The sequence below is a fragment of the Eucyclogobius newberryi genome, unplaced genomic scaffold (genome assembly GCF_026437365.1).
Source record: "Eucyclogobius newberryi isolate DKJ021-1_F unplaced genomic scaffold, fEucNew1.0.hap1 SCAF_10, whole genome shotgun sequence".
Taxonomy (NCBI): domain Eukaryota; kingdom Metazoa; phylum Chordata; class Actinopteri; order Gobiiformes; family Gobiidae; genus Eucyclogobius; species Eucyclogobius newberryi.
In genome coordinates, this window is record NW_027315724.1 from 4,404,661 (window position 1) to 4,429,186 (window position 24,526).

Genomic DNA, 24,526 nt, shown 5'->3' on the forward strand with positions numbered 1-24,526 from the left:
GGCCACGGCCACTTCCGCTTGTACCGTCAGAACCGCGCAGTGACCACACAGTGACCACACACAGTGACCACACACACAGTGACCACACACAGTGACCACACACACAGTGACCACACACACAGTGACCACACACACAGTGACCACACACAGTGACACCACACAGTGACCACACAGTGACCACACACACAGTGACCACACACACAGTGACCACACACACAGTGACCACACACAGTGACACCACACAGTGACCACACACACAGTGACCCCACACACAGTGACACCACACACAGTGACACCACACACAGTGACACCACACACAGTGACCACACAGTGACCACACAGTGACCACACACAGTGACCACACAGTGACCACACAGTGACCACACACAGTGACCACACAGTGACCACACAGTGACACCACACACAGTGACACCACAGTGACCACACAGTGACCACACAGTGACCACACAGTGACCACAGTGACACCACACAGTGACCACACAGTGACACCACAGTGACACCACAGTGACCACACAGTAACACCACACAGTGACCACACACAGTGACACCACACAGTGACACCACACAGTGACCACACACAGTGACCACACACACACAGTGACCACACACAGTGACCACACACACAGTGACCACACACAGTGACCACACCACAGTGACACCACAGTGACCACACACAGTGACCACACAGTGACACCACACAGTGACCACACACAGTGACACCACAGTGACCACACACACAGTGAACACACAGTGACCACACAGTGACCACCACACAGTGACCACACACAGGCATTTCAGAGTCTGATGGTTCTTTATTTCAGAAATCGTACACCTGGTTAGAATTTAAATTATATATATTTTTTAAAAACTTACAAAAGAGGAACAAATTGGAAACATGTGTTGGTCATTTCTAAACTCTCACATCGTGGTAGAACTGACCATGAACAGTGTCTAATTTCAGGGAATGTCAAAGAAAATACCATCCAAATGGTCATTTTAACCGCTAATATTTAATAGTTTTGATTCAATAAAATCTACCCAAGAAGACGGTAGAACTGAGTAAACAAAGCTGTAGCTAATCAATTCACACTTTTAGAAACAATTTGGAGAACAGCATTGGCACTGCAACAATCACAACATTAAAATCAAAAAACACTGAATCCTCCTCATAATGAAACTGAACAGAGTGAACATGGACACAGACACTGAACATGTGACACACTGAACATGTGACACACTGAACATGTGACACACTGAACATGTGACACACTGAACATGTGACACACTCCTCAGACGGAGGGAGACGCTTCAGACGTGAGGCCGCTTCAGTTTGCGTGCTGCACCGTGGAGAAACACAACTTCAGGGTGTAGGGGTACGGCCCAGCTGCAACACAAACACACACGTGAAGGTCAGCCGCACACGTAAAGGTCAGCCGCACACGTAAAGGTCAGACGCACAGAGACACACACACGTAAAGGTCATCTGCACACGTGAAGGTCATCCGCACACGTGAAGGTCATCCGCACACGTAAAGGTCATCCGCACACGTAAAGGTCATCCGCACACGTAAAGGTCATCCGCACACGTAAAGGTCATCCGCACACGTAAAGGTCATCCGCACACGTAAAGGTCATCCGCACACGTAAAGGTCATCCGCACACGTAAAGGTCATCTGCACACGTAAAGGTCATCCGCACACGTAAAGGTCAGCCGCACACGTAAAGGTCATCCGCACACGTAAAGGTCAGACGCACAGAGACACACACACGTAAAGGTCATCTGCACACGTAAAGGTCATCCGCACACGTAAAGGTCATCCGCACACGTAAAGGTCATCCGCACACGTAAAGGTCATCCGCACACGTAAAGGTCATCCGCACACGTAAAGGTCATCCGCACACGTAAAGGTCATCCGCACACGTAAAGGTCATCCGCACACGTAAAGGTCATCCGCACACGTAAAGGTCATCTGCACACGTAAAGGTCATCCGCACACGTAAAGGTCATCCGCACACGTAAAGGTCAGACGCACAGAGACACACACACGTAAAGGTCATCTGCACACGTAAAGGTCATCCGCACACGTAAAGGTCATCCGCACACGTAAAGGTCATCCGCACACGTAAAGGTCATCCGCACACGTAAAGGTCATCCGCACACGTAAAGGTCATCTGCACACGTAAAGGTCATCCGCACACATAAAGGTCATCCGCACACGTAAAGGTCAGCCGCACAGAGCTGCAGACAGCCCTTCAGCACTAAACTTCTGGTGCCATGAACGGTCTGGCCAGATAAACGACCATCTCGTGGCATCACCTCTGGAGTGCAACTTACCCATTTTATATTGTTCTCGTGAAGATTTTATGAAAAAAATGTACTGAACCCATAATGTACCTGAATTCTTCATCTGGAAGTGGTTCAACATGGCTAACGCTTCCATGGCGTCGTTAATGGACTCCCACTCCAGCAGGCCGGACGCACTGCGGTCACTGGGGGCAGCACCACCTCAAAAGGGAACGACATCATGTCAGACGTGTGTGGGAGAGACATGAGAGCAGGTGGAGACATTAAGCACTTACTTTTACCAGTGAACATTTTAACGTCTGCAGGGTTCTTCACGCCGGCGTCCTCACACATCTATAACACACTTCAGGGTCAAACCTCTGAGCCTCACCAGTGTTCAGAACTACAGCCCTCACAAACCTGCGTGAACACCTCCACAGTGACATCTGGTGGCGCGTTGAAGAAGTGCAGGACGTTGGTGGGATGCTGGATGCGGTTTTTCGCAGCCTGTTCCGGAGACGTGAAGCGGTTATTTCTGGTGCCGTGGAAATCCTTGTAACTGCTGGTTCCATCCTCCAGATCGTAGCACTGCCCGGGCACGATGGCCTGCTGCTTAGACACGCTGCACAGCAGAATGAACAGGTCAACGAGGAGCAGGCCTAAACATGTGATGGAGGAAAGTCACTGTTTCTACTACTGACCACACGTTTAACTTCTGTCCAAACAGGAAGGTGTTGTTGAGATGACTTAAGGCGCGGTCCACGGCAAAGCAGTCGCCCATCTCCACCATCGCTGCACCAGGTTTACTCTTCATGAACTTCACCTGAGGAAACAAGAGCAGCAGTGAGACTGACCCACACGAGTCTGTGCAGGAAATACATCTGTTCACAACCGAAACAATGAAAGAAACATTAGAACAGAACTTGGAAAGAATTCTCTGAAGCTTAATAGTGGCTCTAAAATACTTTATTTGGTTAAAAAGATGGAATAGAGTATAAATGACACATACTGCACATGTGGCACACTCACCCGCTCAATATTGCCATAAAGGCAGAAAATGTTGAAGAGTCGGTCAGTGTTTATTTTGGTTGGCTCCAGCCCGTAGACGATGACCACAGGAGAGTCAGCGTGGGCCCCGTACTCTCCAGGGGGAGGGGGTGGGGGGCCATAGCTGGGACCGTATGCTCTTCCTCCTCCTCCTCCGCCTCCTCCTCGTCCTCTCATGGGGGGCCCCATGCGCCGGCCCTCATAAGCCTGTGATCCATAACCCTCCTCATAACCATGATATCCTCCTGCTGCAGAGGGACACGGCACTTTAACACAGGACGACACGTCTCAACATGTGGACAGGACATTTAAAGAGGTTTGTAAAAAGACTTCTAGTTCCTGGTGTGACTCGCTGCAGACTCTAGAGCTGTAATAAGACGCTCGCTCACCGTACTCTGGAGGGTGGTCCCCCAGAAGGGCCGGCTGCCTCTGGCGCTTGTTTGGGTTTGCATTTGAATCATCTGACAAAACAAGACACGAGACAATTAAAACCAATCTATTTCTGCTCGACAGCAATGTTATTATAAAGAAGTGAATTATATGTTTATTTAGCTCCAACATACAGCTGCCAGTCTACAGGGAGTCTGCTCAGTCATGAGACATATGTTTATACACAGAGACAGACACAGAGACAGACACATACAGAGAGACACAGACACACACAGAGACAGAGAGACACAGACACACACAGAGACAGAGAGACACATACAGAGACAGAGAGACACAGACAGAGACAGAGAGACACAGACACACACAGAGAGACACATACAGAGACAGAGAGACACACACAGAGACAGAGAGACACATACAGAGACAGAGAGACACATACAGAGACAGACACAGAGAGAGACACACACAGAGACAGAGAGACACATACAGACAGAGAGACACATACAGAGACAGAGAGACACATACAGACAGACACAGAGAGAGACACACACAGAGACAGAGAGACACATACAGACAGAGAGACACATACAGAGACAGAGAGACACATACAGACAGACACAGAGAGAGACACACACAGAGACAGAGAGACACATACAGACAGAGAGACACATACAGAGACAGAGAGACACATACAGACAGAGAGACACACACAGAGACAGAGAGACACATACAGAGACAGAGAGACACATACAGACAGAGAGACACATACAGAGACAGAGAGACACATACAGACAGACACAGAGAGAGACACACACAGAGACAGAGAGACACATACAGAGACAGAGAGACACATACAGAGACAGAGAGACACATACAGAGACAGAGAGACACAGACACACACAGAGACAGAGAGACACAGACAGAGACAGAGACACAGACACACACAGAGACAGAGAGACACAGACACACACAGAGACAGAGACACAGACACACATACAGACCCCGTGCACGTGCCACTCCCGTGTGGACTGATACAACACACACGTGTGTTTGTTTATTAGCGCGACGGATCACATCACATCTCTCGTCTCCTGTAGATTTCTGTCTCTTCTGAGCTCGAACTGTCTTTCTCCGTCTTCATTTTGTCCCGTACACTGAGGGAACTATATTATTATAGATCCATGCGCTTAGACACGCAAAAAATGTAGGGATGAGCCGCACGCAGCTGCAGGTGAGCAGTAGGTGTGTTTTATGATTGACATGTGGCAGAACTAATGGACAGTCCACGCCACGAGGAAATAAGACTCAGATTTGAGCCAAAAAAATCGTCCATTCAACCTTTAAGTACATAAAGACAAGGGCTGGGTAAAAAAAAAAAAATCGATTTAATATCGATGTAATTAAAATTTTGCAATATCGATTCATAAGGCATGAGATCAATTTTCCCCCCATCAAGTTAACCCCAGTCGTCTTGTGCAGGTGCAGCAGTGGCACGTTTACGTCCGCCTGTCAAGCTGCAAGACGCAGGTCAAACTGGGCTCAGCAGCCGTCCCAACTCAAGTCTGACGTCTGGAACCATTTCAGATTTAAAACAAAGAGCCGGATAAAACCAAAGTGGTTTGTCAGTTATTGTAGAAATACTACAAACATCAGAAACCACTTGACCAGGTATCACACTATGCTAACGTTAGCTTCCGACAACAAGCCGCCCGGGGCAAAACAAATGAAAGTGAGGGAATCACTAACATGACCAGCCGATTCTCCTCTGGTCATAAAGATAAGAGGCCATCGCAACCTTTGTCTGCAAAGATTTACGGTCGTGCAAAACAAACGCTTCAAGCGGCGTGTTCATGCGCTAGATCCACACTACGTTATGCAACGTAAACATCTGACAAAGTTCTCCCGTGTGTGAAAGACGCCATCCTAACGACAATGCAGTATCTGCAGAGTCAGCAGAACATGTGACACCTGGACATCACGGTCAAAGCAGTCGTACCTGACAGTGACCAGTTTCAGACCAGCCACACCGCTAATAATATAGCTAACATGTTGATGGGGGCCACACAGGAGTGGGGGGGCCACACAGGAGTGGGGGGGCCACACAGGAGTGGGGGGGCCACACAGGAGTGGGGACCAGCAAAGACCCAGCAGTGGTGACGGACACTAGGTCAGTGCAGTGGATAGTCAGTGTTGGACGAGCATCAGTTGAACTGAGCCTCACAAACAGATCTAAAAACTACTTTATATTTCAAAATTGCACTTTTGAGACTCGAGACAGTTTTGTTACAGCTGAAGTTTAAACTGTCCAAACCTGTTTATGGTGAAAAGAAAAAAAAGTACATTTGTATTTTGTAACACAATTGAGCCATTTTCATTATTTAAGAGCAGATTTAATCGAATCGTGATTAATCGATTCAGGACGTTATGAATCGAAATAGAATCGATTTAGGAAATTTGCCATGATACCAGCCCTAATAAAGACATTAAAGACGGGCTGACAACGAACACCTAGTGCGTGCCAAGTTGTAGACTTCCCCTTGTAGACGTGGTAATCTGGGAGAAGGACTAGTGCGGCCTTAGAAGTGTCCTCAGAAGTGTCCTCAGAAGTGTCCTAGCCCCTGAGGCGTGTGTGCAGTGTGCAGTGTTCTCTGGAGGCTCAGGTTACTTACTGAAGCTACAAACACTGCACTTTCATCACTTGCACTTATTTAGGTCTTTTCCTCCTTTTCTTCAGCCGTTACCGAGTCGACTGGCTCCAGCGGGTGTTTCAAGTGAGACACGCCCTTTAGCAGTAGTAGGCCTGTAGAGCTGTAGAGCAGCACATTTCAGTTGACAAGTTGGATCCTCTGGCTTCAAAATGTCAAACCTGCATCACATGAAGGTGTTATACAGGTCTGAACAGCAGCGTCTGAGTGTTCATCTGCAGTGTTCATCAGCGTACAGGTGTTCATCATCAGTGTCTCGGGTGTTCATCAGCAGTGTTCATCAGCAATGTCTCTGTGTTCATCAGCAGTGTTCATCAGCAATGTCTCGGTGTTCAGCAGTGTTCATCAGCAATGTCTTGGTGTTCAGCAGTGTTCATCAGCAATGTCTCGGTGTTCATCAGCAATGTTTTTCACACACTTGTGAATAAACACGGGCAGTGTCATTGCATTCTTGGCCTTTTCAACGGTCCATTAAACATCACAACCTCAACTCTACATGCTCAATGCTCTCATGACCGCTGAGCGTCATCTCTGAACTGTACGTACTGTGTTCACCAGGTGTAGCCTTCACGTGGGGCGCTCAATGGTTTACGGCAGTTTGTTTAAATAAATACCACCATTGATTCAGGCCTTACTTAATTTTTTTGCATGAAAAGGTTTAATACTGAGACTCCTGGTGTTCCTCAGCAGTGTTCAGGTGTTCATCAGCAGTGTTCTGGTGTTCATCAGCAGTGTTCTGGTGTTCCTCAGCAGTGTTCTGGTGTTCCTCAGCAGTGTTCTGGTGTTCCTCAGCAGTGTTCAGGTGTTCCTCAGCAGTGTTCTGGTGTTCCTCAGCAGTGTTCTGGTGTTCCTCAGCAGTGTTCTGGTGTTCATCAGCAGTGTTCAGGTGTTCCTCAGCAGTGTTCTGGTGTTCCTCAGCAGTGTTCTGGTGTTCATCAGCAGTGTTCAGGTGTTCATCAGCAGTGTTCTGGTGTTCATCAGCAGTGTTATGGTGTTCATCAGCAGTGTTCTGGTGTTCATCAGCAGTGTTCTGGTGTTCCTCAGCAGTGTTCTGGTGTTCATCAGCAGTGTTCAGGTGTTCCTCAGCAGTGTTCTGGTGTTCCTCAGCAGTGTTATGGTGTTCATCAGCAGTGTTCAGGTGTTCATCAGCAGTGTTCAGGTGTTCCTCAGCAGTGTTCTGGTGTTCATCAGCAGTGTTCAGGTGTTCCTCAGCAGTGTTATGGTGTTCCTCAGCAGTGTTCTGGTGTTCCTCAGCAGTGTTCTGGTGTTCCTCAGCAGTGTTCTGGTGTTCCTCAGCAGTGTTCTGGTGTTCATCAGCAGTGTTCAGGTGTTCCTCAGCAGTGTTCTGGTGTTCCTCAGCAGTGTTCTGGTGTTCATCAGCAGTGTTCAGGTGTTCCTCAGCAGTGTTCTGGTGTTCCTCAGCAGTGTTCTGGTGTTCATCAGCAGTGTTCTGGTGTTCCTCAGCAGTGTTCAGGTGTTCCTCAGCAGTGTTCTGGTGTTCATCAGCAGTGTTCAGGTGTTCATCAGCAGTGTTCAGGTGTTCATCAGCAGTGTTCAGGTGTTCATCAGCAGTGTTCTGGTGTTCCTCAGCAGTGTTCTGGTGTTCCTCAGCAGTGTTCAGGTGTTCATCAGCAGTGTTCTGGTGTTCCTCAGCAGTGTTCAGGTGTTCTTCAGCAGTGTTCAGGTGTTCATCAGCAGTGTTCAGGTGTTCCTCAGCAGTGTTCAGGTGTTCCTCAGCAGTGTTCAGGTGTTCATCAGCAGTGTTCTGGTGTTCCTCAGCAGTGTTCAGGTGTTCTTCAGCAGTGTTCTGGTGTTCATCAGCAGTGTTCAGGTGTTCATCAGCAGTGTTCTGGTGTTCATCAGCAGTGTTCTGGTGTTCATCAGCAGTGTTCAGGTGTTCCTCAGCAGTGTTCAGGTGTTCATCAGCAGTGTTCAGGTGTTCATCAGCAGTGTTCAGGTGTTCATCAGCAGTGTTCAGGTGTTCATCAGCAGTGTTCAGGTGTTCATCAGCAGTGTTCAGGTGTTCCTCAGCAGTGTTCAGGTGTTCATCAGCAGTGTTCAGGTGTTCATCAGCAGTGTTCTGGTGTTCATCAGCAGTGTTCTGGTGTTCATCAGCAGTGTTCTGGTGTTCATCAGCAGTGTTCAGGTGTTCATCAGCAGTGTTCTGGTGTTCATCAGCAGTGTTCTGGTGTTCCTCAGCAGTGTTCAGGTGTTCCTCAGCAGTGTTCAGGTGTTCCTCAGCAGTGTTCAGGTGTTCATCAGCAGTGTTCAGGTGTTCATCAGCAGTGTTCTGGTGTTCATCAGCAGTGTTCTGGTGTTCATCAGCAGTGTTCTGGTGTTCATCAGCAGTGTTCAGGTGTTCCTCAGCAGTGTTCAGGTGTTCATCAGCAGTGTTCTGGTGTTCATCAGCAGTGTTCTGGTGTTCATCAGCAGTGTTCTGGTGTTCCTCAGCAGTGTTCAGGTGTTCATCAGCAGTGTTCAGGTGTTCATCAGCAGTGTTCAGGTGTTCATCAGCAGTGTTCAGGTGTTCATCAGCAGTGTTCTGGTGTTCATCAGCAGTGTTCTGGTGTTCCTCAGCATTGTTCAGGTGTTCATCAGCAGTGTTCTGGTGTTCATCAGCAGTGTTCTGGTGTTCCTCAGCAGTGTTCAGGTGTTCATCAGCAGTGTTCTGGTGTTCATCAGCAGTGTTCAGGTGTTCCTCAGCAGTGTTCAGGTGTTCATCAGCAGTGTTCTGGTGTTCATCAGCAGTGTTCTGGTGTTCCTCAGCAGTGTTCAGGTGTTCATCAGCAGTGTTCTGGTGTTCATCAGCAGTGTTCTGGTGTTCATCAGCAGTGTTCAGGTGTTCCTCAGCAGTGTTCAGGTGTTCATCAGCAGTGTTCTGGTGTTCATCAGCAGTGTTCTGGTGTTCCTCAGCAGTGTTCTGGTGTTCATCAGCAGTGTTCAGGTGTTCATCAGCAGTGTTCTGGTGTTCATCAGCAGTGTTCAGGTGTTCATCAGCAGTGTTCAGGTGTTCATCAGCAGTGTTCAGATTTGGCACCAAAAAATCCTCCATAATTCCTTTAAGCGTATGGAGTACATTTTTTGTGATCGATTACATGACCCAGCTTAGTATTTACGACATAGTAGGCACACATGGGGGAGGCATGAAGCTAGGTTAGTGGTCACCTCAGTGAAGCCTTCCCTAGTGGCTTAAATTCACTACATTTACATACAACTTTGTATCTATAATTGCTAATAAAACTGCTTTTAGTGGTGCTCCAATATATCGGCCCAGTATCTGTACCGGCCGATATTCACATCATAGAGTAAAATCAGTATCAGAAAAAAAAAAAAAAAAAAAAAAAAAATATATATATATATATATATATATATATTTTTTTTTTCCCCCCTAAATGATAAGTTTAGACATATTTAGTAGTGTTACACAGGCTGGACAGGTACAGAGAGACACACGCTTTAGTCAGAGAAATAATCTAAAATCTAGCCGCAAGCGGCAATGATCGGCCCTCGCCACGCCGCCGCCACACCGCCGAAAGAGGGGGCGCCAACACGCCCCAATTGTCCTTTTATTACGCCTACTGCTGAATCTGTGACGCTGTCACATCTTCTCCCCTTTGTTTTACCATCAAAAAGCAATTTTATTTTAAATTCTTGGCAAAATGTGCAGCTTTGCCGCACAGACACCGTGACTCTTTGAATAAAAATGTGGATAACTTTTGATGGTCCTGAAGATGAGTCTCACCAAATTTAACGTTGATAGGGCTAACGCCCTAAGAGGAGTTTGTGAAAGTCTAAAGTGTAAACATGTTCTGATGATTTCCCCATTGGAATAACATGGGAGGTTTTAGTCATTGTTACGGCAACGCCATAACAATTATGACATGGGTCTCATTGACTTTTTTGATGGGGATGCCAAAATTGAGTTGTGTGTCAAATTTCTGATAATTTCGCAAAACTAAACATTTAACCTCCATATAAAATCTGTAGGGGGCGCTGTGGCGCCAAATTAATCTATTTCACTTCAAGTAGGTTTAGGGCAAAGAGTTTAACAAATGATTCTAATTTGACGCAATTCGGACTTTATCTGCGCAAACGGAAGAAATGTTAAATTTGGGACATTTCTGAAATTCTAGCTAAAGTTTGCGGCTTCGCCGCACAGAGACCGTGACAAGTATCAATGTAATTTGAATAACTTTTGATGTCCCACTCCTCAGTAGCATTTTCACCAAATTTCAGCTTTTTAGGTCCAACGCCCTGGGAGGAGTTCGTAAAAGTACGACGTTTGGAAAAACTCCCGAGTCATGCTTAGCCATTTTTGAACCAATATGGCCGACATTTGGTTGGGTGGACGATGTTGCCGTGGTAATATTTTTTACTTCTCTTGTCACCATCTACCTCTGCACCAAATTTCACGATTCTACGATCAGATTTTTTTTGGGTCATTTCCTATCTCTCAATGCATTTTTGGTACATTTGGGGGCGCGACGCGCCATTTTTTTTTTATTTTAGAAAAGGGAAATAGCCAGAATGTAGAGAGGCACGATTTTTAGAGGTGTGCAATTTTTTGTGACTTTGTCAATGTTCACTGGGTGAAAAATAGGGGGGTTGGTCCCGAGAAGAAAGAAAGAAAGAATTAAACCCGCAAGCGGCATCCAACGGCCCTCGCGGGCCGCCGGTCTTCCGACTCTGCGCTTTCGACTTGATAAAGATGGCGCCCTTATTGTGTGTTGAATTAAAAAAGAACTTGACAGACGGCGACACATTGGACATGGCCAATCCAGTGCAAATCAACACAAGTGTCAGTCAAATTTGCTGCGCCGCCGCACAGAGACCGTAGCACTTGGAATAAAAATATGGATAACTTTTGATGCCGCGCTTGTGTAGATGATATTCCCAAAAGTTAAGCTTGATCGAGCTATTGCCCACGGAGGAGTTTGTTAAAGTGTGAAGCGTAAATGTGAACATTTCAAGGATTTGGCGTTTTTCCCATTTGTGACAGTATATTTGCAGCTCCACGGCACAGAGACAGTACCACTTAAAATCAAAATATGGATAACTTTTGATGCCCCGTTTGTGTAGATGATTTTCCCAAAATATGAGTTTGATCGGCCAATCGCCCTAGGAGGAGTTCGTTAAAGTGTGAAACATAAAAATGTGGTAATTTGAGAGATTTTGTGGTTTTCCCATAGGGATAACATGGGAGGTTTCTGTCATCGCTACGACTACGCCTTAAAAATTTAGGCATTTTTGTGATTGGCTTTTGTGATCGGGACGGCAAAATAGAATTTTGGGTAAAGTTTAGACAATTTTGGTAAAACTAATTTTTGACCTTCAATGTTAATTTAAAGGTCACTCTGTAGGGGGCGCTATCGCGGCCATTTCAATTTTGTCAGCCTAAACTGGTCCAAACTAGAAAGTTGAACAACTGATTCAAATTTGGTCCTAATCGGACTGGTTTTGATCAAATGGGAGCAATTTCTAGATCTGCAATATTCCAAAATAAGTTGTCCAATTTTGCGGCTGCGCCGCACACAGACCGTAAAAGGTATCTCAAAAAATTGGATAACTTTAGATGCCCCACTTGTCCAGAGGACGTAGGCCGATTTTGAAGTCGGTGGGCAAAACGCCCTAGGAGTTCGTCAAAGTTTGACGTGAACAAAATGGCTAACACAGCGTGTTTTCATTTTCAAAGGAAGATGGCGGGCATAGGGTAATCTGGGGGCGTGGCCACAGTAATATTTTTTTTTTGTCCACAAGAGGAATGCGTGTCCCGAATTTGGTAGCTCTACGACAAAGTTGACCTCGGGGCGTCTCCCATAGGCGCAATGTATTTTGACTTTTGTTGGTGCCGCTGTCGCGCCATTTTTTAACGAAAAAAAAAAAAAAATGGCCCAGAAAAAACTAAATTTTTCGCCGATTCTGAATTTTGGGCAAAGTTTGGTGAGTTTTTGAGCATGTTCAGGGGGTCAAATTAGAGTTCAAAGCGCTGAAGAAGAAGAAAAATAAAAATAATAATATTTTTAGCAAAAACAATATAGCCGTTTCCACTATAACAACAAATTATACATCGTTTGAAAGCTCTAAGCCTTCCCGATGCCGCCATGGGGAGGAATCATCATTACGAGCGCTTACGCGCTCGTCACTCCCTTTCCCGTCGGGGTGCCCCGCCCACTCCCCATAGACTTCCATTGATTTGAGCAGATACAAGCATGGCCCATGCCTGCGGCATGGACTCTCGCGTTCAGGACGGTGCCAGGAGGGTTTTTGGAGGAATGCAGCGCTTCGCGCTGCTGTTGTCAGTTGTCTATTTCTGTCATAGCAGGAGTAAGTATGCATGATCCATGCCTTCGGCATGGGCTAGTTCACTGTACTTGCCAGGGGCGATTGGGATGACGACCTCTTCGCGGTCGTCATCTCAATGTAAAGTGCTCGTTTAGTGCGCACTTTTGCACGGGCTTTGCCCGTTTACAACGGTAATGTTCCATTTTCCTACTACTAATTAGTATGCACGGGGCGTGCATGAGTGAAGGAGTGCGTTAGTGAGTGTTTGGAAGTGGGCGAGCGCTTCGTGCTCGATTTCGTGCGCACTACGTGCGCACTTTCGCAGCCGTGCTTTGCACGGCCTTACGAGATTAATAGGCCTCTCGCCAGCTTGTGGCGCTCAGGCCTAATAAAACTGGAAATTCACAGAAGGGAAAAATGTGAGGGGTAATTTTACTCTTAACAGCCATAATATAGCCTGCCTATATCTAAACGTAGAGCTAAATAAATTATAGCCCAATCAAACCTTTAACATAAGGTATTATGTGCTCCAGCTAGTTCTATTGAGCTCATCACTTTGAGTCCAGCTCTGTTGGTTTAAATGGAGGGAAAAGTCTTGTGGCTGAAATATGCTGGAACGTAGAGAAAGTGGCTTTAGAACACAGCCCTGTGTTCACCAATACAATCAGGAGGATTGAGTCGTATGGCGGCGCACAGACGGGCTTCTGGAATAAGGTGAATACATCTTAGAATAGATTTGCTCCTTATTTTGGTATAAATATGAATTTGTTTATATCTATATTTCTTGGATAAAAAAATAGCACCTAAGAGTCTAAATAAGTAATGAATTGGAAATATCTGGTTGATATCGGTTATCGTCCCAAGCGTTCCCCATGACATCAGTATCGGCCTGAAATGTCCCCATCTGTGCACCACTAACTGCCATGGTACATAATATAAGCACACTTTTGGCAAACGTAGAGAAGTTATTTCAGCGTGTTCAGTGGGTCTGAACATAATGATAAACTGAAAGATTCTAATAACACCCCCGTTTTAAAAGTGCCCTCCGGGAGCACGCATTTGAATGTTGTGTAAAGTGGAGTAGGCCCGTTAGCAGGTGTTGTGGCACACGTGTAAACCTGTGTCGAGGGAATAATGGACAGTGAATGGACAGGTCAGCAGTGGGTTCAGTCTTGGTTGTTTTGAGTGTTCTACAGCCATAGTGAAGCATGCACTGAAGTATTGGTAAATGTAAAGGTTTGTTTGAGGGTTACCTGGTCCTCCCAAATTAGGGTTAGTGTAGTCCCAAGTGTCCTGATCATTCTTAAACACATTCAGGCGAGTGGGCTGAGAAAAGAAAAGTAGAGAGCATTAAAAGCACAAACTGGGCAAGCATCTTCAAAAAAGGCATCAATGGATTTCTTTGATGGGGAAAAGAGCATGCTTCTGATGCCAAATGTATTTCTCTACAAGATATGAGCAACTCAGAAGGGCAACTAGAAGGATCTAAATGTTTAAACCGTTTGAATTAGATACAGTGAAGCCCCACATTTGGTAGTGAACGTTCACACGCTCCATGTTGGTGATCTTGTCTCAGTCAGGCTTTTAGCTAAGATTTGAAAACACCCCGTCCAACCGGAGGCTTAAAAAAATTTGCTCACGCCTATGGAAAGCCAATATGTGTATCACAACCTTTTTTCGACGCTTTTACAAAATGAAGCGGCGCTTTTAACGCGGAGGCGACTACACAGCGATTTAGAGCGACGCCTCTCGTATGATAGACTTTCCATACTCTGGCGCCGCCTGCGCCTCTCGGTCGTGCGGATCACACTCCGCCGTATTTGACATGGTATTTGGCTGCGGAGGTTCGCCATTTTCCAGACCACGGCTCAGCAGCCAATCAGAGCCAAGCACACAAACTTTGTCAACCAATCAGTGCGCAGCATGCAAATTTTCACTTGTAAACAGTAAACTGTCATGGCGCGGAATGTGGCGGACTATTGCCAAACGCTTCCTGGCCCGATTTAATGATAATATTCCCTTTTCTAAAATGTATTAATAAAAATTACACTGTCCTTGCCCTCGAAAATGTCCGTCCACATGTCGAGACATCCCGTCCTAAAGACGGGAAGACGGCCCTCTAGCTAAAAGCCTGGTCTCAGTAGTGTGTAGGGATGATTTGAAGCCATTGCCTCTAGGCTTATGTTGCGTAATGACTGGAGCTGAAAATAAAACCCTACCTTGGCGTACTCGATCTTGAGAGTGCAGCAGCCTGAGTAGATGTCTGCTCCGTTGAGAGATGCCTTGGCACGTTGGGCATTTTGCACAGAGTCAAATGTAATGCCTGGTTAAGGAAGCACTTTGTCAACTTTCTTCTTTTTTGGCCCGTTTGCTTTATTCAGCAGTACAATGTAGTGAGAAATGGGAATGACATGCAGCAAATTATCGAGAGCTTCAAACTAACAACGCCGTGTCCTTCTCCACGCAGCAGGTACAGTGGGGAGAGGAGGTATTTGAACCATCATGCTTTGGGGGTCTTTTCTGCTCAGGGGACAGGACGACTGCTCTGTATTAAGGAGAGTGACTGTATTCCATGTATTGCAAGATTTTGGGAAACAACCTCCTTCCCTCAGTCAGAGCATTGAAGATGGGGCGTGGCTGGGTCTTCTAACATGACAATGACCTGAAGCACACGGCCAGGAGAACCATGGCGTGGCTCGGTGAGAAGCATATCAAGGTTCTGGAGAGGCCCAGCCAGTCTCAGACCTAAATCCAATAGAACATTTTTGGAGGGAGCTGAAACTCTGTTGCTTAGCAACAGCCCTGAAACCTGACAGATTTAGAAAAAAAAAATCTCTGCTACAGTGTGTGCAAACCTGGTCAAGAACTAAAGGAAACGTTTGACCTGCATTTGTAAACAAAGGCTTCAGTACCAAATATTCTGACTTTTCTCACATTCAAGTACTTCATTGAAGCGATAACATACAAATAATGTTATTTTCAGATTCTTTTCAGATTCAGTCTCTCACAGTGGAAATGCACCTACAATGAACATTTCAGACCCCTCCTTAATCTGAGGGTTCAATAACTTCCCTATTCACTGGACAAGAAGCAGCACACGTCAACAGCTTTCAAACAGTTTAAAGTGAAAAGGATATTCAACCATGGCCTGGACACCATTCTTCCGAAATATGACAATTCTCTGAACCGGGCCACAGTTGTTGCAGATCGTATAGAGAACATCCTGTCAATACAAATATAAAGGTGGATTAGAGCACAGCGAGCAGTGAGGGTACTATGGAGAAGTAAAGGACTTTACTGTAGTGATGGGGTAAATGGGGTTCATGATGGTAAAAAGGAGAACATTGTTGACACTTCGAGAGTCGTCAGAGTCCCCGGGCCTGGAGATCTTCTGGCTGGTGGAATAGTTAATGAAAGCTGGATGCCCTGCAATGTAAACCTGGTTGTCAGCAGCATATGTAACAGCTGTGGAGGCTCCGTTCATGTCCTCATATTCCACCAGAGCTTGGCGCTTCTTAGGCATCACAACAACATAACTGTAATCAGAAAAATGAAGAGTTAGGCAAAAACTACTCTTAAAATAGTCCACCAATGTATTATGTGACTTAATAATTAAATGACCTTATGGTGCCAAATTCTTGCAGCGCCTCCACCAAATCAGCTTCAGTAACACCATCTACCAGGCCTCGTACATGCACCACCAGAGAAGGGAGAGGTTTGTGTGGATCCTCGTACCCCTGGAAGACACACATTTTAGAAGGGCTTTCAAATGAGGTTAAGACAACTTTTTGCAGAACCAGCTGTATTTATGTATGTGCGCAATTCCAGATATCCTTGAAAAGTCTGTGGCCAGGGATGCAACGATTAATCGAGTAAATAGTGTCATTCGAGTACAAAAAAAGCTTTATCAATTTATTGCCTCGATTAGTTTAATTTACATATCCAATTAAAAACATGTGAATCTGTGGCGCCCGGAGTTCACGGAACGACTTGTGGTACTTTCGTTTCACGTGGAGCTTGTTCCGCAGCAACTAAAGCACAACAGGAATTTTGTGTGAAACAGCTCTGTGTTTTGAGCTGTAACCCTGAAATATTTTTGGAGCATTAGCTCCGTGTGCTATTCACTTCAGCCTCCGTGTCTTCGCCCCGTCATAGCGGACTTGTTTCATACTCGTGGTCCTCCGAGCTTTCACACAACATAACTCAGGTTCCCAGTCACACTCGTAAGTTTAAAATATGCAGCTCTCTCCTCTGTTGTGCTTTGAAACAGCAAAAAAAAAAGGTTAACGCCACTGCCATGGTTTATTGTGAAACGGTTTTAGTCATAAAGCTTGTTATTTGGGCCGGACAGCAGCCGTGCTCCAAGCCACAGCCGCCTGCAGTCACGTGTTGTTGTTGTATTGCTTTTAATGGCAGTTGACAGTCTATTGTAAAAGTGCATTTACCGCCACCCACTATAGTTCTACGTCTTAGACTTTATTCTTCTTCTGTAGTAGTTGTTCTTTGGCGTTTGTTGTCGTTTAATGGCGGTTGGTACCCAAGTGTTACATTACCGCCAGACTTTTTTCTTCATTTCGACCGCCTATACTTCAGACTTTATTCTTGCTAATCTCCTCCCCCTTGTTCGAATATAACTTTTAATCTGCGGGTCTTAGCTTTCTTCATGGCCGTGGCTATGGTCATGGCTAAACCTAACCCTGACCCGGCGCGGTCAAATAGCCCAGCAGTTTCAGGAGCCGCGGCTCTGTAGACACTCCCTTCTTGAATATTTTGAGGACGTTTCAGTCAGAAAATATAGTTTTGTTGTAAATTGTTAATCGCAGACAGGAGTCATTCTGAACCCCATGGATTTGTTCATAACTCGGTTAGGTTTAGGAACATGTTCGGTTATGATTAAGAGCAGGACATGGGTTACAGTTCGGGGTTGGTCAGCTGCGGTCAGAATAAAAAGCTTGTGTCCAGTACACGGCTCGGGACAGTTCAATATTGCACGTATCACAACCCGCGGGACAATAAAAGCTAGTTTGTACCTCATGAAATACGTGCATTTTAGTAAGCATTAAAAAGCATGGAACGTGAGCGTAACTTGGCTAATGTTAGCTTCATGGCTAGCTAACTGCTAATGCTAGCAATGTGATAGGCTTTGTTCTAGCCGCGAGCCTTACAGCCCCAGTCCCTCGTTTGTCCAGCCTTTGCACGAGCACTTTGGTTCTTTAGTTGAAATAAAATACTTTTAAAAGCGCGTATATTTGTTCATGTTGCTAGTTACTGTGATTAAAGAAAAGTTAAGCTAACATGTTGCTACCGTTCTTTCGGGAACATGGCGCAATGAAAATCGCCCGGCGGCGCGCGACAAAATGGCATTTCACGTTGATACGAGTGCGTTTGAACGGTGTGCGGTGTTTGTCGCGCGCTCCCGCCCGCGGTGGAACTCACGGTGGCCATTCCGTCGGTTTTCTGCCTCTTGGTTGCCCTGCCGTCTTCGCTGTAGTAACGGCTTGCTGCAGTAGCCATGATGTCCCGGTTCAGAAGGAGCTGAAGCGGTGTCCGGAGGGAGGGCACACCGGAACAGCCCCCCAGGCCCGCCCACAAGCTCATACTACGGGCTCTGATTGGCTCCTAGACCAGTCCGTCTTTACATACCGGAAGCACGTATCTCCCTTTGTCTGTGCTGGTTATGAACCCATGTTGCTGTATCTGCAGGGTTTATATCCGAGATACGTCATGTATGTTTTTTTTAATGTGGTCTTGTATAAAAATCTTTATCACATTTACCCGTTTTATTAAATGCATGTATAATTTTACTCAGCTAGAAATATCGTAATGGCAACTTCACCTGTTATTAAAAAAACCCTTTACAAGACAAGAGCGTGATTGAGTTCACCAGATTCCTTCCCCAACAATGTCAAATTATGTCGATTGCTCCAAATATATACATTTTTCAACCAGAAATCTTTTAAACTTTTCTTTAAATTATTGCACTAACTCAAAAACCTTTTTCATTATGTATAAACAGCAAATGTTTACTAATGCATGTTAATCATTTGCCAATGTTACTATAGCGTGTGTATAATTTGTATTTATATATATAAAACATAAAGGTCAGTTCTTTGGAGCTGTGGACACTGCGCTGTCCCTCATCCACTCGTCTCCCTCTCGGACCGCACACATGTAGAATTATTGCAGTCATACATTTTTGAATGTAATGTGCAATTCAAAGTCACAATTGTGCTTGAATGGTTCAACACAAATTAAACTAGCAATGCTGTCAATGGTAATCTCATCCATATATCGTGAGCGAAAAACTCATAGAAAAGACAATTGAGACTGAACATATTTATTCCAAAATAAAACTGCAACCAATTTCAAAAAAGCGTGACAGATCAAATGTATGCATTGAAACGTCAACTGGTGATTCACACACTTGACGTCCACGCAGGGCAGGAGTGGAACAGCAGGAATGTGACAGATGCACACTAGAGAGACCTATTCAGTCTCAATTAAAACTAAACCTGGAGGTTTGAAGCCCTAATTAATAAAAGCATTGCTGACATGCCAACAGCTCCATAACAAAACAAATATTAAAACTCAATGAACATGCAATATACCATGTATTGTCACAGTTGCACTGTCGGGAGGACAGTCACTACATACCAATGTCCTTTAAAACAGAAAAGTACACAAAAGAGCCCCCAGAGTCATCAGTGCACTAGGACTACGTGTAAGGAGGGCTGTAGGGGACAATAAAGAGTACACTTTAGGGCTGAGGGTCTGTTTACAAGCAGAAAAAAAACTTCTTAGTCAGCGGCTGGCGTGGCACTTCTGGCAGGGGTTGCCGACCTGGAACGACTGAAATGAAGATGAAGCAGTTAGAGAATGAGCAATAGGAACAGCAACAATCCCTCCACTAGCCTCAGGTCAGTGTTTATCTCTCTGCTCAGGGTTATGAAGGGTGCGCCGCATTTCCACCAAGAGACACAGTCTGAAACGAGCCTGATGCTAGCGCCAGAGGAACAGCTGCTAAAGCTAAAGTATATCAAAAAGGTCACAATGCCACATAAGCAGAATATTTTTATGGTCAAAAAGATCACATTTTTAGTTCAACTTTACAGGCAGAAACTGTGGCTATGAACCAAGAGTAAACCTTAGATTTGGACAGAACCAGACAGCAGAGCACAGCTGATCATGAAGTCTGATCACAGCAGCTGCCGATTGGCTTCAGATCATGAATTATCCGTTAAAAGTAGATAATGTAGCAGTTTTTTCTATGCCCTCAGAGGACACTTCTTACTTCTGTCGAAGTCTGTACGTCCAGATCATTTTGAACCAGAAAAAATGCCTTAAAATAGGCACGCGCACAAAAAATTAACCGCCACAAAATCCAAAAGCTTTGAGTAGCCTGTCAGCCAAACACAACCTCCAGTCTAAATAATACACATTACTGTTTGATAAACTGGTGATTGGACTGTACCTCTTGGTAGAAAATGGCTTCCCTGTAATACCTGCCCTCCAATGTGGCTTAATATCAAAGAGGCTCAGAGTACAGATCGGGACACAACTTCCCTTCCAGTAAAAAAAAGGAAGAAAAAAAAAAACACTCATGAAGTTATTGAATCAAAAACAATGACTTTTGATCATAGTCAATAAAATAATGTCTCTCTATTCAGCACCGGCCTTTGCTCTGGAATGCGCCACAGTAAAGGTCACACAGTGCATCTTTTCGTTTTTTTAAATGCTACAAATGTAATGCAGTACCTGACTAAATGTGTCACATTTCAAGTCCAAATGTTCTCAAAGGGCTGTGATATATGCAAATGTACCTTCCTATACTGGATGTATGCAGTCCAATGCTGAATCTGTTTTTTTTTTCATTCCACTTTGGGGAGCTTTGTCCTTTGAGTGAACATATTACACTGTTCAATGAAGGACAACAGCTTTTGTCCAGATCTGTACTCCATTTGGGTAAAGCCCAATTAAACATCCATGTGCCAGGGAAGAGTACTACTATACTATACTATACTATACTTACTACATTGTTATACATACTACATTGTTGATACGAGGTGTGCCTCAATATGACATCACCGTGGTAACACAATAAGCTGAACAGACCTGACCTTCATTAGGCGTCTCACACACTCAATCAGCTTTCACAAGCACACACTCTGGACATGCGTAACCAGCTCACTTTAATCTATCATCTAAATTGGCCACTTTATCCATCAACATGTTTTCAGGGGTTTTTTGGTTACCTTTGGAGACAGTAGCAGAAACAACAAGTACAGAGAAGCGAAGGATGATAGGACTGATGACTACAACTCGCAGAGACACCGCGCAGGGTCTTGAAGACTGATCTCTCGTCAGCTCTCTCTTTGACTGTCAGAAGCTAAGAGGCTGAAGAACTCTGGTAGGTAGTGGGCTCTGGTAGGTAGGGTTATGGATTTAAAGTGCTGTCGCTCTGATCTGTGTGGATCAGCCCCCAGTACGTCTGAAGGCTGGCTGACTCTAGAAGAACGACTCTATGTGTGCGGCTGATGGTCTGAGCGTGCGCCGGTCGAACACTTGGCTACGGGGAGGTGGCTGCTCTCAGGTCAGCGCTAAGTCACCCTCCCGCAGGACGTACACACGGACAAGTGGCAGAGCCTGGGATCAGCTGCAGTGTCAATGCAGTGCTCAGGTCCCACCATATGCTTTAAAGAAAATATGAAAAATAAACAAAACTGTACTGCAAAAATTATTTTTATACCAACGCTTTGTCTGAACTACAGTATTGGTCTAACAGAATGCTACAGCTAGGCATATCTGAGGAGCACATACAAATAGACCATCTATTCTGGCTAGTTTACTAGAACCGTTTCAGTCACTATGATCTCTCACCAATTTGAGGTGACAGTAATAATAGTCTCTTTACGTGCTTTTGCAGAAACATATCACACCATGTCATATATAGATCTACATGTATATGTTAGACAGGGCTCTGCACCACTGTCTACTGCTTTGATCTGCTGCAGAAGACACACGCACAACCTTCTGATGCAAAGCTTTCTGAACTTGATCCCAGCCATGTGGGAAGTTAGGCCTCAACCGTGGTTATGGGATCTCACTAATGCAAGGCCTAGCAAGTGCTCTAAAATGCATAGAAAACAGTGATAGTGGATGGATTGTTTACCTGTTTCTCTTGCGAGTAGAATGTGAACGAGAGCGGGAGCGAGAGGCAGAGCGTCTTCTCGACGCTGAGGCGGAGCGTCTTCTCGCCACCGAGCCGGACCGAGACCTAGAACGACTGCAAACAGACATTGGCAACGAGGGAAAAGCACAGTTTTAAGCTCTAGCAAACCTGAGGATTGGGTTTGAGCACAATGCTAGGCCACACACCTTCTGGCCGGAGTCCTGGATTTGGAGCGTGCAGGGGACCCTGACCTGAAGAGACAACAGCTTACTCTCAACGCCTTCATTACACATCATTAATGCATCCCGGGTTTGATCAAATAAAAACGCAATGTTGTTGATTAAACCCTTAGTCACAGCCAGTTAACGGAAAACCAAAAATATATAAATTTATATAGATTAATACAATAATCATAAATATGTAATTCAATAAACGCATGATGACTGTCATACGTTTGGCTAATAACTCATTAAATCAGACATTTTACAAATTGCTAAGTTTTATTCATAACCACTTTATGTTGAGTGTTATATTCAGAATGGGTTCCTACATCGCACGTGCTGCGTCCCCCATGTCAAACAAGCAAATACATTCTTTGTGCTCACCTGCTTCTGCGCCTGGAATATGAGGGAGAGCGACGACGGCTCCTGGAGAAAAAATTAAAAAAAATAAAAACGTGACTAGAGCGCAACTAGAGCTGCCCTGGGGCAGACTAGCAGAAGCAAGGCTGCCAATCTATGCCATCGGCCCCCTCCAACCACACACCAGATTCATACGAGGCATTGGGACTCTTCAGCCACCGCTGCCCCCCTGTGGCACCTGGTTCTCAGCCTTCACCAACCCAAGTCCTGACCAGGGCCAAACCCCGAGGTATGATATATGCATGTTGGCTAGTCTACATGCAGCTAGTCTACATGCAGCTAGTCTACATGCAGCTAGTCTACATGCAGCTAGTCTACATGCAGCTAGTCTACATGCAGCTAGTCTACATGCAGCTAGTCTACATGCAGCTAGTCTACATGCAGCTAGTCTACATGCAGCTAGTCTACATGTGGCTCTAAAACTCCGACATGAATACATACCGGCTGTAACTACGGCTGCGGGAACGGGAGCGGTACCGGCGACCATGAGAGCGAGACCGAGAGCGAGATCGAGAGCGGGACCTGAAACAGGGACAGGATCAGCAAAGTGAGCAGTAAGATGGGCTTAGTACTCGGATCAGAAAACAGGTTTGGAGCTGAGTTAGACCACCGTTTGTCCAGCGTCAGGTCAACTGTAGATGAAAGCCATGGTGAGCCCAGAAAAGAGGATTCACCATGGCAACCAGAAGAGGCAGCCATCTTAGGAAACATGTGACTCTGGATAGATTATATTCAAGTTTTACAGTAAAAGTAAAAAAATATTATTATAACTTGGTCAGGACCGAGCGTGTTAAAGAACATGCATCCCACACACGCAGTAAACACGCAGGATAGTAGCCATGAGCAAGAACCCAACGACAGTATGCACTAGCGCCCCCCTGTGGCACCTGAAGATTGGGCTCCAACAACTTAGCAGGGAACATTTTCAGAATTATGAATGTAAATTTGAGTACCGGTATTTGGAATGTAACAATACATAAAATCTTAAAGTGATTTTAACTTGACCTTGAACAGTTACATGTATTGATCTTGACCCAGAGCTTTATGATGCATTATGAATTTAAACTACATGTATGAAAGTAGAATTTGAATAGACTTAAAATGTAAATCTCATCAGTATTCCTTGTTTTAACTGTTAAGTAACTGTCCAATCAGAGCACTGCTTCAGAAGCCAACACAAGTTCAACTCTGGGTCAGAGGACAAACCTGCCCTGGACCAGGTTTGGTTCAGAGTGAATTATCGTGGTGACCGACTCAAGGTTTAGGTTAACTCTTGAGTTTGGACTAGCCCTGCAGTGAGTGGGATATACCTGCTACTGCGGCGGCCTCCCCCGCCTCCTCCTCCACCACCTCCTCCCCGCTTGCTGAAGCGATAGCAATCGTAGGCATAGTGGCCCCTGTCCCCGCACTGATAACACCGATCGTTGGGGTCAAACTGGCGACGACTAGGACGCCCGCGGCCCTTTCTGGAGAGGCCTGTGGACATCTCTACCCGAACACGAGAACCACACAGAACCCTGAGGAAAGGAACACACTTTTAATTCCCAAAGCACTGCCACATTTGTACCAACACTAGTGATACACTACTTACTTTCCATCCATGCCTTTCACAGCATCTTCCGCATCCCTCGTATCTTCAAACTCCACAAAAGCAAAGCCAGGCGGGTTCCTGGCCACCCACACACTCCTCAGGGGGCCATAGTAACTGAAGGCTCTCTCCAGCTCTCCTTTTGCCGCACCGTTGCCTAGGTCACCCACATAAACTTTGCAATCGGGGGCTCGAGAAGAACTTCGGGAGGATGAGTAGTACGACATGGCCGTGACCTGTAGAGAAAACAAGGAATTATTTCAAGTTTGCGTCAAAGGTCATAGGTCCACTGTATTAGACCACAACCTCAGCAGCGCCATTAACACATCCCGACCACAGATAATACACATAAATGTGGCAGAACGACTCACTGCATTAAAGACGTAGAGTTAGTGTTCA

The 24,526-nt window shown here is 45.5% G+C and overlaps 2 protein-coding genes across 5 annotated transcripts in view; both read right to left on the reverse strand.

The window, feature by feature from the left end:
• Window positions 1-813: 813 nt before the first annotated feature.
• Window positions 814-18,277, reverse strand: LOC140373462 (heterogeneous nuclear ribonucleoprotein L-like). Of its 2 annotated transcripts, none has more exons than XM_072459966.1 (13): window positions 18,166-18,277; window positions 16,351-16,466; window positions 16,028-16,265; window positions 15,865-15,952; window positions 14,949-15,043; window positions 13,983-14,055; window positions 3,742-3,813; window positions 3,335-3,600; window positions 3,007-3,128; window positions 2,726-2,927; window positions 2,602-2,659; window positions 2,417-2,527; window positions 814-1,405 (listed from the first exon to the last, which is right to left on the reverse strand). In XM_072459966.1, exons 1-13 carry the CDS (start codon window positions 18,241-18,243, stop codon window positions 1,347-1,349), a joined length of 1,578 nt encoding a protein of 525 aa, XP_072316067.1. In that variant the 5' UTR covers window positions 18,244-18,277; the 3' UTR covers window positions 814-1,346. The 2 variants fall into 2 exon arrangements, with proteins under 2 accessions (XP_072316067.1, XP_072316057.1); XM_072459956.1 differs by having other exon boundaries at window positions 3,335-3,618.
• Window positions 18,278-19,050: 773 nt separating this feature from the next.
• Window positions 19,051-24,526, reverse strand: part of srsf7a (serine and arginine rich splicing factor 7a) — a 5,989-nt gene continuing 513 nt past the window's right edge. Inside the window, exons 2-9 of one of the 3 annotated variants that reach the window (XR_011929026.1) lie at window positions 24,131-24,363; window positions 23,850-24,056; window positions 22,981-23,061; window positions 22,504-22,545; window positions 22,105-22,149; window positions 21,899-22,012; window positions 20,982-21,419; window positions 19,051-19,578 (exon numbers count right to left, since the gene is read on the reverse strand). Coding sequence is in view for 2 of the 3 variants with exons in the window: in XM_072459981.1 (XP_072316082.1) it covers window positions 21,332-21,419; window positions 21,899-22,012; window positions 22,105-22,149; window positions 22,504-22,545; window positions 22,981-23,061; window positions 23,850-24,056; window positions 24,131-24,354 (801 nt within the window). In the remaining variant the exon portion in view is untranslated. Of the gene's footprint in view, window positions 21,420-21,898; window positions 22,013-22,104; window positions 22,150-22,503; window positions 22,546-22,980; window positions 23,062-23,849; window positions 24,057-24,130; window positions 24,364-24,526 lie in introns of all 3 variants that reach the window. The other 2 variants (XM_072459991.1, XM_072459981.1) reach the window with 2 other exon arrangements.